General features: G+C 43.9%; 1 protein-coding gene across 1 annotated transcript in view; it reads left to right on the top strand.

Moving 5' to 3' along the window:
* Nucleotides 1-282: 282 nt before the first annotated feature.
* The window catches only part of NMT1 (N-myristoyltransferase 1), a 221,012-nt gene continuing 203,428 nt past the window's right edge, over nt 283-17,866 (top strand). The window contains exon 1 of the mRNA XM_069634238.1: nt 283-436. Coding sequence (XP_069490339.1) covers nt 327-436 — 110 coding nt within the window. The 5' untranslated portion in view covers nt 283-326. The remainder of the gene's footprint in view (nt 437-17,866) is intronic.

Raw genomic sequence — 17,866 nt, 5'->3', positions numbered from 1 at the left:
GGATACTTCTAAAGTAGTCCAAACCGGCTCGTCCCGCCCACGCCCGGTTTACACTCCATCGTTCCCCTCCCAGTTTCCTTGGTGTTTCGGCGGAACAGAACATTGTATGAGAAATTGCAACTAATCCGAAAACCCAGTTCATGATGTTGTGTGGGCTTCGGTACTACAACTCCCAGGATGGCTGTCGCCCGGACGCTTACATTGTCTGCCTTCAGGAAGTCTCGATGTAAACTACACAACCCAGAGGCCCTATGAGCGCACAACCAATAGGCGCCTGACTTCTTGTTGGGTGCCCGGGACTCTGGGATCCCGGTCCCTGATTAAATATGGCGGACGAGGGTGAGACAGCACTCGGACAGCAGTTGGAGGACAACGAGCACGATCATGAGCATTGCAGCGACTGCGAGAATGAGGAGGAGCACTGCTACAATCGAGGGTGAATGTCACAGAGGGTCCAGGGTATAAGCAAGGCTCTGTTGGGTGGCGGGTGACTAAAGGAAGCAGCCGCCTATGCCCAGCCCTACCGAGGCAGAACCGCCTCTGGCATGCTGATTGGTTGCTATCTCACATACACCAACGCATCGCACCTTTCATAGACTGCTGCTCCTGTCACTTACTCTAGAGATTCGCTTGTAGTCTCAGGTTGAATGGGATTCATACATTGTTTCTGCTGGGAGGGCAACAAAACGAGGGTGAACGTGTTTGCCCCCTGGTATGTTCATAGGATTTGGATGTATATTTCTCACATCGTTATTGTGGACGCAAGGCTGTCTGTGCATCAATAAATAAAAAACCCTACAGGAGTGTAAAGCGCAGAGAGCTGTGGTAAACTAATAATCGTTTTTATGACACCACTTGAAAAGCCAATATTTCCTCCGAACCCGATACAAAATGGTTGCAGCGTTTGGGGACTAAAACTCATTTAAGATGTGCTCGAGGCATACATTGTTAAAACGAATTGTAACCTCGTGCTTTCTTTTTAGATGTTTTGTTCATTTATAGATGTGCGGCTGAGAAGGACTGCACTTAGGTTTATTCGGGGAGAAGGAAGCTGAGGATCTAAGTCACACCAGGCTAGGCTTCAGAGAGGAGGGGGAGAGGCAGCAGGCCTTCCTCCCCACATTGAGTTCCTCCCTGTCCGATTCCGCCAGTGGCCACAACTCACGTGACTGCTTTCTTCAGGCCATGCTCTTTCGCACAATATTTAGGCTTTATAATGGGTACTCTGATTACAGCGATGGTTGCCTCTGATCCTCCTTATTGCCCCTTCGCCGTTTCTGTTTGTGATGCTGTACAGATGGCTGTGGGTACTGTTGTTATCCTGCCGCTTCTCCTTCAATAGGATTCTCCCCAATTTAACGTTCGATGGCGGTATGCTGTTTTGTGCCACTCTTAATATGATACCCCACCGCACATAACTATCTTTATGCCACTAGTTGTCTTGGGTGTCCAATGTCGTTTCTGATGGCACTTTTGTCACGCCAACTGGGGTTTTCTATGCTATGCGGGGGAGCTATTTCGAGTATTGTGGTGCTGACAGTTAATTGTTCAATACATCGTGGGGAATGGCCCATCTAATACATCTATTCCGAAAATGTAATCGCGACTTCGTCCCAACAGAGTAATTGCTTTAATTCCCACGACTTCCTCGGAAGTTATCTTCTGTATAAAAGCTGGACAGGAAAGCATGTGCCACTTGGACAAAGGGCCTTGCTCCTTGCCAACAGGGCTTCCCTGTAAAAGGGGTACTGCAAGGTACGATCTTGAAAGCCCAAAGGAATGGAATAAAAGGTGTTGAAACAAGACCCTGTGGTGCGTACTTGCTTGCAGAAATGAACACGTTACTAACAAGAAGAACTAAACGCAACATGGGACTCAAGAGAAAATTATGATTTTTAAAAAAAAAAAATGGACAGTAACACCCTCCGTGACCCGAGTGCCACCATTAGCAAGACGGCAATACGTTTTGCTACTGACCGGTGTAATCTTAGAAGTGACTTTAATGTAGTGTAAAAGGTCGGACATTGTTCAATCACATGCACTTAAATACCAAATAAGCGAAAGAAGGGTGTCGGTGAGACTGGCTCATTAGTGATGGAAAATTGGAATAAACCACGTAAGACTCTGTAAAGTCAAACATGGGCGTTTACTGTGTGGGGATGATGGTCGTTTGGCTACTGCCCCTTAAGTGCCACAATTGGCAGCACTCCAATCATGTTTAGGCCGTTCTAGGAACGTTCCCTTATGGTTGGCATGAGAAGATTTCTAATCCTGATTTCCAGAGGAAAAGGGTGAAATTGATTGAGGCAATGCTTCTTTGCTGAATAAAACATTCTTCAACTCGTGCCAAGTATAAATGGATTGTTTGCTATTGGTCCTTCTTAACGTGGCAATACTGAAGCCTGTGTAACTTTCAACTGATTGGGAATTCATCTTTGATAACCATATGTATCTGATAAATTGGCCCATCCATATTTCATTACAACTAATATTCCAAACATAAAGACACATACGTTGTTTAAAAAGAGAATATTCCTGGTTGCATGGAACAATTCTAATGAAATTATGTTTCTAACTTATTTACAACTAGCAGAACAGTAACTGTTTGAGTAGTAAAGAACGGGCAGGGGTTTAGCTCTACTAAATGTGACTATACCGACCACCGGAGTAATTCACACAATCTGGACTCGAAAGATTAGGAGATGCCATCCTCGCCTTGCCATGGCTGATACCACCAGCCAACCATAACGTGTGGTTTCTAATGTAGCTGCTCTTATTTCTGTCTGACAAAATGAGCGCCAAAGGCTAGACTCCCTATCTGCTTTCCAAACATGCTTAGAACCTACCCTCGCTATGAAGTATGAACTGCAGACTATAGAAATAGGCTGCTGTGCATTTGCTAGCTACCAACACTGAAGGAGTTGTACTAGTTCTGAATTTCTGTTAATCCATTACGGATCAAGTGTCCCACAATATTGCTGGTAGATCATCCAACTTCACAGCCCTGATGCACACCTTTCTTGCAACACTTTATTCACAGTTCAAAAGCCGTTGCTACACTGACAAACTCTTATCTGTGACTACTAATCAGAAGGGAAGATTATTCTGGCAGCCTGCTAACTTGTTTACACACTTATTGGGGATCCCTATTAAACAAACCTCTGCTAATATCTACTGATAATTAAGTTAAAGGTAGTTAGCCAGGAGAAGAGCTGTTTCACCAAACGTTGACTCTAGTTGAGTCATTCTCCGTGGAGGAACATAATAGTAACTGCTTATGGTGACTTGACCTCAAATGAACTGGGGATAATCTAGGATTCCATTAGAAGTAAGGGAGACGATCCCCAACGCGGGCTGATTTCGGGAGGGCAATAGATGATTTGGACTGTGTTTTGAAAATAGAATGATGAATGCACTTTTAACAGCAGCAGATTGACCTTGAGTGTGTACAAAATGGTAATCTAGCACGTAAATCATGTGGGAGGTTATGCTAGCTCCTGGCTCTAAGGCAGAGGTCTACAACCTGCGGCTCTCCAGATGGTTTGGACTAGGATTTCCTTGATCCCTCATTTTGCTTGCTGGGGCTGAAGGTAGTTGTAATCCAAGCCATCTGGGGAACCACATATTGAAGTGGAATGTGAAAATCGCAGATGTTCTCTGTACTGCCAATGACTTGCAGTACTATTACTGGGCCTTAAAGGGCTTGTTTAGTAACTTAGTGGTTGGGAACCCAAAATGGGTTTCTGGATTTGAAGGGCTTTGTTTTCTGAACTCCAACATAGCAGATAGCAAAAAACTTCTTTTTTTTATTATTAAGTAGGTAGGCACTTGGATTAGAAAGGACTATCGGTGACCCGAATGGTTAATTGGCAGGGTGTTCGACAATAGTTGGTGGTTGAATGAGGGACAGTTGGTATAACGGTAAGCTACCAGTGGGAACGTGGCTGTGGTGCATCAGACTTCATGCATAAAGTTATTCCTTAATTAGTTATGTATAAATTACAATATACATTTTACTATTTACAGTGGAAGGTGCAGGATAGAGGAAAGGGTGTTGTCGGACAGCTTGCATGCTTCTTCCAATAAATAAATTGGTGGTGCCATTTTTGGCCAGTCCTATTCAAAACCAGAAAGAGCAGGATAGATTTTGTTTGGTGCTGGGTTTTTTGAGTGGTGGGCACCGAGTAAGGCGAGGGAGCATGAGGTAGCGATGCTTGTGGTGATCATGTTCACAAGGTATTTTGGGGGTGGTTTAGGCAATGGGTCGGTTTGCTGACCTACAAGGAATAGAAGAGAGCAATTGTGCCTGTTCAGGCACGACTGCCACCGTGCATTGTGGCATTGGGCAGAGGTGGGTTTGGGATCTCGGATTCCAGTAGCAATATGAAATACCATAAGTGGTGTGAAAGATGAGGGGGAACATTGCTTTTGCAGAGGTTCGACCTGGCAGCTGTAGAGGCAATCTAATAATTGTACTTTTAGATCGGTTAAAGACGGGAGGGTGATGGAGGGGTGAGACGTTAGAGAAGCCGTTGTAATTTTGGCTCAGTTCTGCATTGGGCAGTGTCCCCCTTATACAGGGGTGAATGGCAATCAATAATGCAGGTAGTAAAGGGGAACGAGATCTGTCATCAGCAAATTTGTTGAGACCCCAAGAGGAGATGAGACTAGCAGTAAAGGCAGTAGGAGCGGACGAAGGCCAAACCCTTAATGGACCATCATCTTCCAGCATCATCCTTTGCCCTGCCTTCAACCTGACAGGGGGGTGGGAGGGACTGTTATGGCCCTATCTTGCTAGCTCCCTTAGTTGAGTAATATGCCTCATTGTTCCTGCCGCCAAGGTAAATGTTATTTCTTTTCTTCCTGCAATGAAAATGGCTGAACCACTAAAGAAATTGAAAATCTTGCGTGGTTCAGAAAATGCAGCCGCAAATTCTCCCCATCCCTTTACACTGTATTTGTTAGTTTGTAGCTAACCATCCCCATCTCGTGTTAATCTAACATCCGTAGACCTTCTCTCCCTTGCAAACTATGATCTTCAGATGTCACTGGTAATGCTGTTTTGTAAAGATAAGCACCAGATTATTTGTGACATTAGATCTCCTACTGCTGGCACCATGGCCACACCCTTAAAACCACAATTTCTCAACATGCAATAGCAGTGCCAACAGCTTTGGGCTTGTTTAGGAATGATATTGGCATTTTCCAGGTCAGGAAGTAGTTTCTGACCCCAAGATTACAATAGCTGGCAAATTGTTTTAGCACCTAGTGCATTTCGGGACAGTGACCTTGCAAGAGCCAAAACTATTGCCAGTCCTTGTTCTATCAGGAATACAGCCAAGGAACCGATGCAAGGAGACGCACATTGCTTATAAAATAAGTGGCACAATTGGTTAAAACATGTTATTTCGTGAGCTGATTTACTGAGTAATTTGAGCCATTTAATTTCCAACCAGAGTATTCCTAGATATTGTCCAGTTACTTGGAACATCGTGATGAAACGAGAACATACATCCTCCACCATAGGATCATTTTAATCCCTGCAGCTGACTTGTACCATGGGCATTTGTGTTTTTTGTATTTTATAAAAAAAAAAAATTTACCAGCGAGAATCAAGTCTCCTGTGCAAAATGCATATTCATTGTCCATAGAAAGCACATTAAATACATATGTTCGCTTTCGTTTTGAAAATCTTTTTCAACTGCAAAGCATCACCTGCAAATAGCTCCTACCATCTAGTAATTTACCATGCAACAGTACAAGAAAGGTCTGTCGGCAATTCTGTTTCATACGGTTCGTTCGTTCAATCCAAGGGATTTTCCGTATTCCAAATGTAACTTCGTCCTAACATATATTGATATGTCATATTATACGCAACATGTTTCATTTAGTTAATTTCTACCATACTCAACATTAGTCCGGAGTAATTCACTAGCTTCACCAAATGTGTTAACCGAAGGGGCCCTCCAGCATGCAGAAGAAAGTGCAACATCCAAAAACACTTAATTCTTAAACCTGCAGATTACGTCTTCCCAAAATGTTAATCTAAATCACCACACCATATATTATGGGGGATTTATAAGCTTATATTCTTGTTTGGTGATGCTTTAATGATATTCTTTTGTGCTGTACTCTTAATTTTTGAGACGATGAGACAGCTCCACTCTGTAAAAATACAGCTGGAGTCCTATTCGTACAGAGTTCAGTGCCACAGCAACTCCCAAAGCAATTGCTCACGCAGTTAATTACCCTCATCTTCAGCCTTTCAGAACCTTGTTATAGTTGCACGGAAAAGCACCTTCATCTGACTTAAGCGTGCTTCTTAGGTCAAATATTCAATCTGTCGGAGGAGAGCGTTTAAGGAAAAGCAGTGTTCTAAACCAGTTCAATTTGAAATGTGATTATAAAACCTCTTCTATCCCTCGCATCCTTATTATACATAGGGAACAGATTTGTAAACCTTTTTTGAAAGAAGATGGGGCTCACTGGTTAATATGATGCATTGTGATCCTTAATTCTCAAATCTTAGAGCTGCTTCTGTTGCAGTGCTCTCAAGCACATCCAAATAATGAAAATGTCCCCGTATTACTACTCGCCTCGTGTGCCTACGTAACCGATTCCAGTATCTGGCACTTGCAGAATCGCTTGGCTTTTCCCGACCGGTCTTAGTCCCATTATGGATTACAACGCTGTCACACTTCACTTCCTTTAAGCCTCTTCGAGCTATGACGATGCATTGAACGTTAGATCCTTGATCACGGCATGTGTATAAAGCGCTGCCATCTTGGAAGTACTACGTGTCCGAGTCTGCCTAGTGATTATTTCAGCCTACTGTGCTTGTATAAAGGCACTTAACCACATTGTTTATAACGTTTTGCTGCAATGCACATAGATTTCATATTCCTGAATACCGGGACCATCACTGTCATTACTCTTGTTGTGCTGGACATACATGTGGCCATGAAACACATTTTATTGGGCAATGTCTAAGGAGCTATAATTTTCCTGATTGTCAATCATCGCAGTCATTACTCATGTGTGCCGCACGTAACCCTAATGAATGTTATGTTAAAAACCCTAGTAGGTTATGAATAATGGTCGTATCTAAGATGAGCAATGTTCCATGGTCTCAACATGAATTTCTTCACCTTAGGAAACCATAGGCCATGCCACACCTTCATTCAGCACTAGTTTTCCTGTTGCAATACTTTCAACTGTATTCACTCCATGTTGGCTTTTCAGCTGTTGAATAACCGCCCAGCTAAAATGGTCATATCTATGATCCATTGCAGCAAAATGTTTCACCCTGGGTGCTTCCTCACCCTTATTTTTCGGACAGCTCACGTGTTCCATGATGGGTATTTTTACCTTCGTGATAGTCTTCCCTATATACTGATTCCCGCAAGGGCATTTGATCATGTATACTACGTTGTGGGAATCACTTGTGGTGAAACCTTTTTGCACCCATTTGGTTTTTAACCCAATGTCCATCTCCGATTTCTTGGTAAGGTACCACATGCCCATGGTACAAGTTACCTACAGTGACTAGAATGATTCCATGTGCACTTGAGGCCTGCCTTTCAGAGAAAGACTTGATGCAAAAATAAGACGGCATCTGTTTAAAAGCATAGCACTAGCTCGGACATATTCATTTTTTTTTTTTTTTTGTTATTTGTTTAAAATTTGGGGTGGTGCAAATAGTGGGTGGGAATGGCCATGGGGACTAGAATGGCCATAGGTCATCAATGAGTGGGCAAACGGTCAGCCAACGCCGGCCCTGTCCTCCTCATATATCCTTTCTCCCTACCTTCGCTGCCAAACATTTTGGCTTGCAGCAAAAGGGATGGTGTATGTGTGCGTGATCGTGCAGGCACGGCTGGATTTGTTAACTAGGAGGAATTGAAAGATGGAGCAATTTTGCATGGACAGCTAAACTTGAAGCTCTGGAGATGGTGATGAGTACACTACAGGTAGCGGTGTCTTTTGTGTAGTGCGTGCGTGAGGGAGTCAGCAACAATCCAGCATGCTGAGGTAAAGAAGTGCAAGATGAGACATGGGGCACATTTAACAGATGGTGAAGTTTAAATTTGACGGCTGTCAGTCTTTCGCTGCTATTAAACCCTTGTAATCTGGCCTTAAGGGCTTGCCCACTAGGCCGGCGTAGGCTAGTTTGATTGGCAATTTCCACCACTGCAACTGGTCCACTGTAGTGCGGAGGAAGTGAGCGGAGCCTACAATGATTCCATATGGGCAATCTGGGTAAACTTACTCGTCCATAGCACTTGGGGGGGGGGGGGGGGGAGATTAAACACACTTTGCCACACAATTTAACCAAATGTTCAAATATGAGACTATTATACTTTTTTTGGACATACATTTGGCTCATCGAATATTTTGGACTACAACCAGCCTAGTCGACTGAGTCATCCTGGGAGATTTAGTCCAAAGATTTTGGAGAGCTGTAGATAAACTGTTGCTTCACATGCCTAGTCTATTTCTCCCAGTACAACCCTGCTAATAATGGTTTGAGTTGTCATAGGTGGCCGGGGCAGACCTGGCAATAGCAGTGGGCATTGGGTGTCGGGGTTACATGAAATGTGCAGGTTAGAAGGGACGGGGGTATTGTAGCTATTGTGCTGGGGTAAGTGGGTTGGTGCTGGTTGGAAGTGACATACAAGTTGTGTTTGTCACTGGACTAGGGTAGTAAGATGCTGCCATTAGGTTATGTCAAATCTTGCAGGGCTGTCTGAAATCTTGCAATCTACTGTCTGCATTTCAAAAATATGTAAGCCTAGATAAAAAAGTATACAGATTTAAACTGGAATGGCTAGAAGCGCAATAAAACCAAAAATATACACCAGGGCAGGACGTAGAGACGTTCGTAGTTGTGGTATGTTATGGGTTTTATTTTATGCCAGCAGATATAAATGGCCTTCTATATGGCACTTTGTGAAAACCTACGTGTTTTCTATTTGGTGTTATTAGTATGGCTTGATAACGAGTGGTGATGTTAGCCTCCATTATACTGAGTGTAGGTGAGGACTGAGGAGACTGGATACAGTGATCAGTTTCAGTGTGTATTGTTTTACTTTTTTTATTTAAATCAAAATGTATTGGCTTTGCCAAGACATACATAAGCATGCTTCTCAAAGAACAATGCAAGCATACTAAAAAAATATCCACCATCGCACTCTCTCCTCCCATAAGCGCCCCCCCCCAGCAGTATCTTCTCCCCATGAATCTGGTATTGCCCGTTACACCCTTCTCCCCCCCCCCCTCGTTGGCTGGTACTTCGTGAGGAATGGTAGCCACTTTTCATGTACATTTTCCCTGGATTCGTCTAGTAAGCCTTTCCATGTCCTAAATGCCTCACACTCGTTCCCGTTTAGTGGGCGTCTGAGGCTTTTCCAATACTGAGCCACACACCCTCTTGCCACCATAAGTAAGGAATGAGTCCTGTAGTTCAACTAGCATTCCTCTTACTCACCCCCTCTCCCCCTACCCCCCCCATATCCCAAGAACAAACTTACCGGGGGATATGATTGTTGTTATGCCATCCAAGTCTTTTACCCATGCGAGGACCTCTTTCCAAAACCTCTGGATGTGCCCACAACCCCACCACATATGACCATACTCTCCAACTTCCTGACACCCTCTCCAGCAACTCGGTTTCACCCCCCCCCCCCATTCATTTTGGACCATTTAGCAGGGGTATAAAGCCTTCTGTGGAAAGTCTTGTAGCTTGTGTCTTCTATTGAGTGGTTACGGATGCTTTGTATGCCTTCCTACACATCAATGATCTCACTCCCATGTCCCTAACCCATTGGATTTGCACGCTTGAGGGGCTTGTCTGGTTCTGCCATCATTTTTCTCTGTAAAAGGACGAAATCGGACCCCTTGAACGCTTGGAGTTGAGAATTAGCCATTTGAAAGAAGTCGATCCCTTCTGGGTTGTTGCCCCATCTGATTCATGAGCACCCCTCTTAGCTGCAAATAAAAGAACACTGATAAGGTACCCATATTCAACAATGTATCCAGCCTCACATGTGGCATGTATTCCCCGCTTTTTGTAGCCCAGACTCATACCAACCATGGTACCTGTTGATCTCGTGGATTAGTTTTCCCTGATTGGGGTTATGGGGGGGGGGGGGGGTAATTTGGCAGATATAATGTATAGGCGAGGGCCATATCTTGTGCCATTGCATTTCACCTCCTTCCTGCCAGATTTTCCAGAATACCACTAGTACCAGGTGCTTTGATTCTTTGTGATCTTAGACTGCGGGACTCACTCGGCCAGTCAGTTTAGGTAGTTCACCAGTACCCGTAACTGCATGGCCCGATATTAAGTGTTCAAATTGGGGAGCCCCACACCTCCTTTTCTTTAGGAACTGTATGCTATCTGTTTTTTATTTTTCTTTGTCTTTTTTTAAAAAGAACAATTCTGCCAATGTTTACAGAAAGCCTGGGGGGGAATTCTCAACTGTCATCTGAAACCAGAATAGGCGTTTAGGCATAGTCATCTTGATGGCGTTCAAACTTGCCATCCACAAAGTGCTAGTCTCTCCCATTTGCCTATATCCCTTTTTGAATTTGCTCCCACAGAGGAATTTAGTTTGCCCCAAACAACTTGGACGGTGACCTTGTGATAGTTGTTCCCAGGTGTTTGAACCCACCATCCTTTACGATAAAACGGTAGAGTTTCTGTATTCCCTATCCCATGCCCCTCAGTTGTCTACCGGGAAGGCAATGGCTTGGCGAGGTTCATCTTATGCCCAAATAGTTTGCGTGTATCTGGAGCTCCCCCAGTAAGGGAGGAAGTCCTGTGGGTAGGTCATCAAGAGGCCTACATGCCATCGGCAAAGGGGATAGGGGATACTCGCTGCCAGGAGCTCCATTGTTAGCGCATAGAGAATTGAGGGGCGGGGTTTAAGGGCACACCTGTCATGTACCCCCTTTCCAGACCCAAGAGCTCTGATCCATGTCCAATTAGAATACAAGGCCCTAATCCATTCCCTCCAGGTCTTTCTGAAACCCATCTTTCCAGGAACTTTTCCATAAACCCCCTTCCTCCATAAGGCCTTTTCGGTGTTTAGGGAGAGCATTACCATCCTATTGTTTCAACCTGCAGAGGAGCCATCTGGTCAAATGTATTCCTTAAATTGTCCAAGCCTTGTCGTTGCAGATTAAATCCAAACTGGCCTCTATGAATTAGTCCTGGAATTGGCACTGTATCCAGCTGAGAGGCCAGCTCTCTGAACAGTTTTGCGTCGCAGTTCAATAGTGAAATTGGGCAGTACGATGAGCATTTCTTCTCTTCCCTTCTTCAGGTATCGCTACAATCAGATTCCAACAACGAAGGTGGGGATACCTTCACTGTCCCCAATGCCAAGACTCTGGCCAACTGGGCCAGGCTGCCCATGCAGCATTTATAAAAAAAAGTTGCAGTGATCCAAGCCTGAGGTCTTTTCCCCCTTTCATACCTTTTGATGGGGGAGTCTAACCGTTCCTGATCTTCAGATGTCCTCCTGTGGAGGTCCAGGCCACCCAGGAGATCTGCCCGAGACCCCCATCGCTGTTTTATTTTTGTACTGGTAATCTGAAAACTCCATGGCTATATCTTTCGGATCTAACTGTAACCTCCTGCCCTGTCCCTGTTTCACTCTGCGATTTCCCTCCTCTGGGTTTAAAGCAGATTTCCAAAAGCAGCTCTGCCTTGTCGCACTTCTGATAGTATTTTTGTTTGGTGAGTTTCTTCCTGTGGTAAATCCATCCCAACAGCAGCTTCTGTAACTCTCCCTGACTGTCTGAGTTATTGAGTATTCCCCTGGACTAACCCCTTGTAGCCTCCCCTCCAACTCTATTTGTTCTCCCAGACCACATTCCTTATTTTTTGTATTGCTCTTCTACTATCGGCAGTCCGTGTATCGTGGCTTTCACTGCTTACCACACGTTTCAGTGCCACTTCATCTGTATCATTAATCTCAAAGAATTGCGTGATCTGCTCTTGCATCTGATCTTAAAATGGCTTATCCGCCAGCAGTGAGTCATTGCAGCCTCTCAAGGAGCCTACGCTCCGAGTGCCCACCTCTGGTTCATAGTTGCATTATTATGCTCTGACCAAGCTACTTCCACTGACGCCTTCCGTATGTAGCCAGCTATGTCTCTCCACTAGTAAGAAGTCGGTCCTAGAGATGGTCATATGTGGTGCCAAGTAGAACGTGTAGCCCCTCTCAATGTCAGTTGCCTGTGTCTCCACGCATCACACCAATGACTTTCGTCAATACAGTGCTCCAGCTACGCATTGTTGTGGTCTGTCACACTGTTCGCTACCTGTTAGGGAATTTTGGTCTGTGACTGGGTCCCTAATGAAATTGAAATCTTCTCCCCAGTTTAGTCCCTCCCACTACCTAATCCCTCCCATTCATTAAAGCCTCCCTCAGGAAGAGTTCCCGATCTAAGATCAGGGCATAGAAAGTCACAAATGTGTTTATTTTTTTTAAATTTTTTTCTCTCCCCCAGTCCTCCCTAGAATGAGTAGTCTCCCATCCATATCAGCTTTTGACTGTACGTGCGTCTGCCTCATGTCCCTGGAGAGAATAACACCCCACCTTCTTTGCCACCCCATTTGAGACCCAGTGTGCTGCTCTTATGTCTCCCTCCAATGTGCTTTTCCTGTCCACTAATGTAGTGCGTCCCCTGGACGAATGCCAGTGTCACTTTTCCTTTTTATAATCTCTCTCGCTAGGGGGAACTTCATTTAAAAATAAAAAATGGGTTGGGTTTAACCCCTTCACGTTTAACGTGCCCACTATGATGCAAGTCTTGGGTGGTCACCGCTCTGGCCATCCAGATGTCCCTCGGCCTAGCCCTGCCATGCCTCTAAATCCCTGGCTGCCTTATTCTTCCCCTATCCCATTCCAAGTTCCACCACCCTCTCCCCATACACTCTTGCTCGCTCCCCCAGTCAGTACTTCAGTGACTCTCTTGGGTGTCACCAGGGTGTTTAGTTGTGTTTTTGGGCCATGTGCCCATCTTGGGGAAACTTCCTCGCCCCTGCCACCTTCTTCCATGCACTCGGTTATGTGAAGGCCCTCCAAAAAGTTTCTCTGGCTGCAGCCTGCTCCACATCTCTCACTCACTGTGTTTCTGTTTCAGATGCCAGGACAGCAGGTTACCTGCTCAGTGCCCCGTACCAAAAACGTGTCATTTCCCACTTCAAACACCAGCGAGAAAGGATTTCCCCACCTGTAGCATTTTCTTTCATCTGTGAGCCAGGAGGCGAAGAGCCTGCACGTTCTACGCTGCTCCTGGGTTTATGCTGAAAGGTCTTGAAATATCATTATTTTGGCCCCTTCCTGCTCCAGATCTGGATTAGCCCTCCATGATGACAGCTTTGTCCTTGAAGTAATGGCACTGGCCACCACCATCTTGGGCCCTGTGCCGATCCAGCTCTTCTCTGGACTCTGTCGAACTGATCCTCTGGAATAGTCGGCTGGCAGGAATGTAGCCACCAGCCCTTTCACCATAGACCCAAAACCTTCTAAATTTCCCCATCTGAATGGGGCAAACCCTAGATCCTAATGTTGCTTCTTTGTTTCCTGTTCTCAATGTCATCAATCTTCCTATAACTTGGCCCAGTTGATCCAGCTCCTTAATTTTCGCCTCCAGTCTTCCCTCTATAATGTCTGCCGATAGCTGGTTAAGCTCTAAGGCTTCCACCTTATCCTCAAATTTTGTCCATCCGCCCCCTCATTTCTGCCATGGAGATCTGGACTAGTGCCCTCATTGCCTTATTTCCGCCAGGATTGATATTGGCATCTGACTTGATCCCCCCCATCTGTGGCTGTTCCGTCATTGTGGTGCTGGGTACCGCCACTCCACTGTTCTGGCCAGGCAGTTATTGATGATGCTATGAGGGGAATATTGGCAGTTTATATTATTTTTAAATTTGGGTTGCTAAATTTGCTAGTGATCAATGTATGTTTTAATCCTCAAGTTCCTTCTGCAAGGTTTGTCAGCAATATAAACTCCTTAAAGGCAATTTGTGCAAGTATGTTTCAAGTGAATGGAGGATTGATGTTGAAAGCACTCGGATATTGACATCTCGAAGTTGACTAATGCTGCAAGCATTTCCCAGTATGTAGTCCAGGAGAATCCAATTAGTGGTCTGCCAGGCGAGATCACTTTTCTAAACTGTATACCACGTTGCGTACTGAGAGCAGAAAGACAGATGAGAATATTGGGTAGAAGCTCATTTTGATGATGAGGACTCTATTTGTTAAATTGTGTAGTAACTCTAGAGCTCCTTGTCCTAATGGTAAAAGCAACCCTAACTTATGGTTCAACATTCTAATGCAACTATTTAGAAAAACTTTGCGCACTACCACTTATCATGCAGTAATCTATCTTGGTACCAATATTCAAGAAAGGGATGAGGTCCGAACCTCAAAACTATAGACCCATCTCATTGTTGGACACCGACTGACATTTGTGCGTCTATCATCCTCCCAAGAATTATTCTTTGGCCACAAGTAGTAATATTCGTGGCGCTTTTCAGACTGTCTTCAGGAGGCTCAGGTACAATCATTAAATGGATATGTATGTAATCGATGAATTACAACAGGGGTTGCTGGGAGAAATTGTCAGGCTCTGCATATCTGTCACTTGCTTCTTGCCGTTGACACTGTAAACAGAAACCTACTTTAGAAAAAAATATTGGGGGGATACTGTGAATCTGCATACTGTTTCCCAATTGCAGGTACAATTTTAAATTTGCAAGGTAAACATTCTGCCCCTATAACCACTAGTAGGGGGTCTGCAGCAAGGCTCTGCATTCTTGCACCCTGCTTATTTAATTTGTACAAGGTGGACCTGGACAAAGAGCTAGAGCAAGTAGCCTTTGTCATCAAAAATGGGTGAAGTTCTACTGCATTATTTACGTGGGTGTAATTAGCTACCTTTCGGGGGTTACACCCAAACTAATGGCCTTGTAATAAACGTTCCAAATCAAAGGTCCCGTCGATTAGGAAATCCTTGCTCGTTAAGGAAGATGGTTTTAACAGGAATGACTTAAAACTGGACTGTACTAACAAGCTAAAATATTTGTGCTTTTTTTATCACAGGAGTTCCGTCTCGCACAGCGTTTGTGTACATTTTCAAAGGGAAAAATGTTAACCATAGAGCCCAAATGCAATTTTTAGTCTTCAGATATAGAACATTTGCAATACATCCTATGATAAAATTCTATGAGTGGAAAATAATAATCTACCCAAGTGTGTACCATTTGCTATCATAAGGCGTGCTAGGATTACACAGTTAGGTGCGCTCACTCTGGAACCGGCCATGTAAAACTGCCCATCTGAGAAGCAGCCTTCCCTTCCCTGCTAAGTCTGGTAATCAGTGCTCCAGATAAGATTTGGAAGGGAGAGTATTTTACTGTTTAGTTGTGAGTAAAAAATGATTTTTTACAGAGTAAAAATGTAAATCCGATTTTTTTTTTTTTTTAATATTTTTTATTTTTTTTATTTTTTTGGAATCTTTTTTGGGGAATTTTTTTTATCTGAAACATTTAAATGTTTTTGTAGTATTTATTTGTACCTGGTTATTCATGCACATTAAAAGTCGCATGTTTCTTTCTTCCAATCGGGCAGTTAAAATAATAGTTTCTTCCTGTGGTACTACGTGCATTACTAGTTCTAACATATCCATGAAGCTGTGAGGGTGAAAGCGGGGGCGCAAGATTCTACAGGCCTGTTTTTTGTTGCAAGTATTTTTACTCTCTATTTTAATGTTTTGGGAGTATTTGCCCATTTTTAGTGAGTAAAAGTGGCAGATACACACCTTATCTGTAGGGCTGCTGGTAATGGTGAACTATTAGGGGGAATTGAAGTCTTTTGAATTCAAATAGATATTCTGAAGGCATAAGAGGTATTTGTGGTATGAACACGGATATTCCCCCCCCACCACCCTGTGCTAAATGTTCCCTTGTACATCATGACTGGTGTGAAACTTGTGCAACCATTCCTGGATATAAACCCTATGAACAAAGGTACTAAGAAGTTAAGGAAGTTGGCGAAAGGAGTATTTTTATCTGACCCCAATCTCCATCGCCCCACATTGGGAGATTTAATTATGAGATAATTTGTTAGATAAATGGAAAACTTCAATGGTTTAGGGCCAAATTGACTGAATTACGCTCAGGTTTCAAAACTGAGGGAAGCTGGGAGTTATTTAGCTCCTTCTGTAGCCTAGGGAATTCTGGTTAGTTTGACACCAACAGCTACCAGGAGTTTCTTTTGGCTCCCCAGGCCAACTGATTCTGAATAAACGCACCAATGTGAATTTCAACATTAGGACACAACTATACTACCTTTAAGACGTATGGGTCACAAATTATGGCCAAATCTTATGTGGAAGTTAGATTTGTGGAATTCGATGTACGAGCTCCTTGTTGCCCAGAGGTGGCTCCTGGTCACTGCTTAATGCTGATACCAGGTGCTGCTTTTAGCTCCCGCTTATCGAAACTTAATTTTGAACCCTGATTACGCCACGTGTAGGTTTTGTGAGGATATCGAAACCTTGAGGAACTATCGAATGTTTGGAGTTGTGGTCAGAACATTGATTTACCAGTTGGTTTAAGACTCGGCTGTTTTTATTGATGCTCTTTTGGATTGGCTTTTGTCAGGGACCTCCATTAAAAATGTACAATTGTTATTAATGATTAATTTAGAGGGGTGAGGTATTGGGATTGTGAGAAATGTCCTGTGCAGACATGATCACTATATTGTGCATTTAGGATTAGGTGATCAGCTTGATTCTGTTTTTAATACCGATTTCTTTTAAATGGATGATTTTAAAGTACACGAGTTATATTGATGTCACACAGCATTATCCTGGAACCTGAGGGTATTAAATCCACCCCCACGCCGTTCATTCAGATCTAGCCATCGAAACTGCCCCCTGCCCAACGGCCCCACGTGCATAACGCCACTTTGCTTCCAAACCCCCCTCCCCACACACATTCCCATCCAACAGATTTCCACACTTTTGCCGCTGAATTGGTTCATTCATCGGCCATCACTTGCATACCTTCTCCTCCTAGTTGCATCTTTGGCCTAACACACGCACATCTCATATCCACTCATCACACGCAGATCCCCCCCCCCCCACTATCCATCCATCTAGCACCTTTACTCTGCAGGGAGAGAGTCGGGTAAAAGACAAGGGGGACTGGGAAAGATGCAGGTAGAAATAAAGGTGTGTGTGTGTATAGTGAATACGTTTAAAACGTTCAAACCTCAGCTTTTCCACTTGACAAATATCTTCATGTCTGCTTGCTTATTAGCTAAATGCGTGATTCCTTAGAAATAAGTAACATCAGTACAAGTTCTTCATATCAAAGACTATTCGAGAGGGTATGGATTTGGTTTCTGTGGCTGAACTGCAGATACTGCAAGAACAACACATGGATGCGGACCCTCGCTTGCGCTGGACCAAATTGTATGGTGTTGGGTATATCACTTTAGCTCCCTGTACTGCAGTTTACTTATACGCTGAACGTGAGCATGATTACACACAGTGGTGCACTATGCTGTGCTATTTCAAATCAAAAACATTGGACAAGACTGGTACGAGTATAGACGTAGCTTGCTTTAGAATAAGATGATCTAGGTTATAATCTAAGCTTACTCATTTAACTATAACTATTTGAACTTGGGCACTATTAATGCTAAAGAGGTGTGGTCTAATTGCTAAATCCCAGACCTTGGTACAAGAAATTCAGAATCCCAACATAATGACCTTCATTGCTGTGTGGGAGATGCCAGTCCCCTTTTACGTTTTGATGGTTTGAATAGATGTAGGTGCC

Source organism: Ambystoma mexicanum, chromosome 13 (genome assembly GCF_040938575.1).
Source record: "Ambystoma mexicanum isolate Mex_15411 chromosome 13, UKY_AmexF1_1, whole genome shotgun sequence".
Lineage (NCBI taxonomy): Eukaryota > Metazoa > Chordata > Amphibia > Caudata > Ambystomatidae > Ambystoma > Ambystoma mexicanum.
Note: the sequence above shows the minus strand (reverse complement) of the source record. Positions and strands in the feature narration are given on the sequence as shown.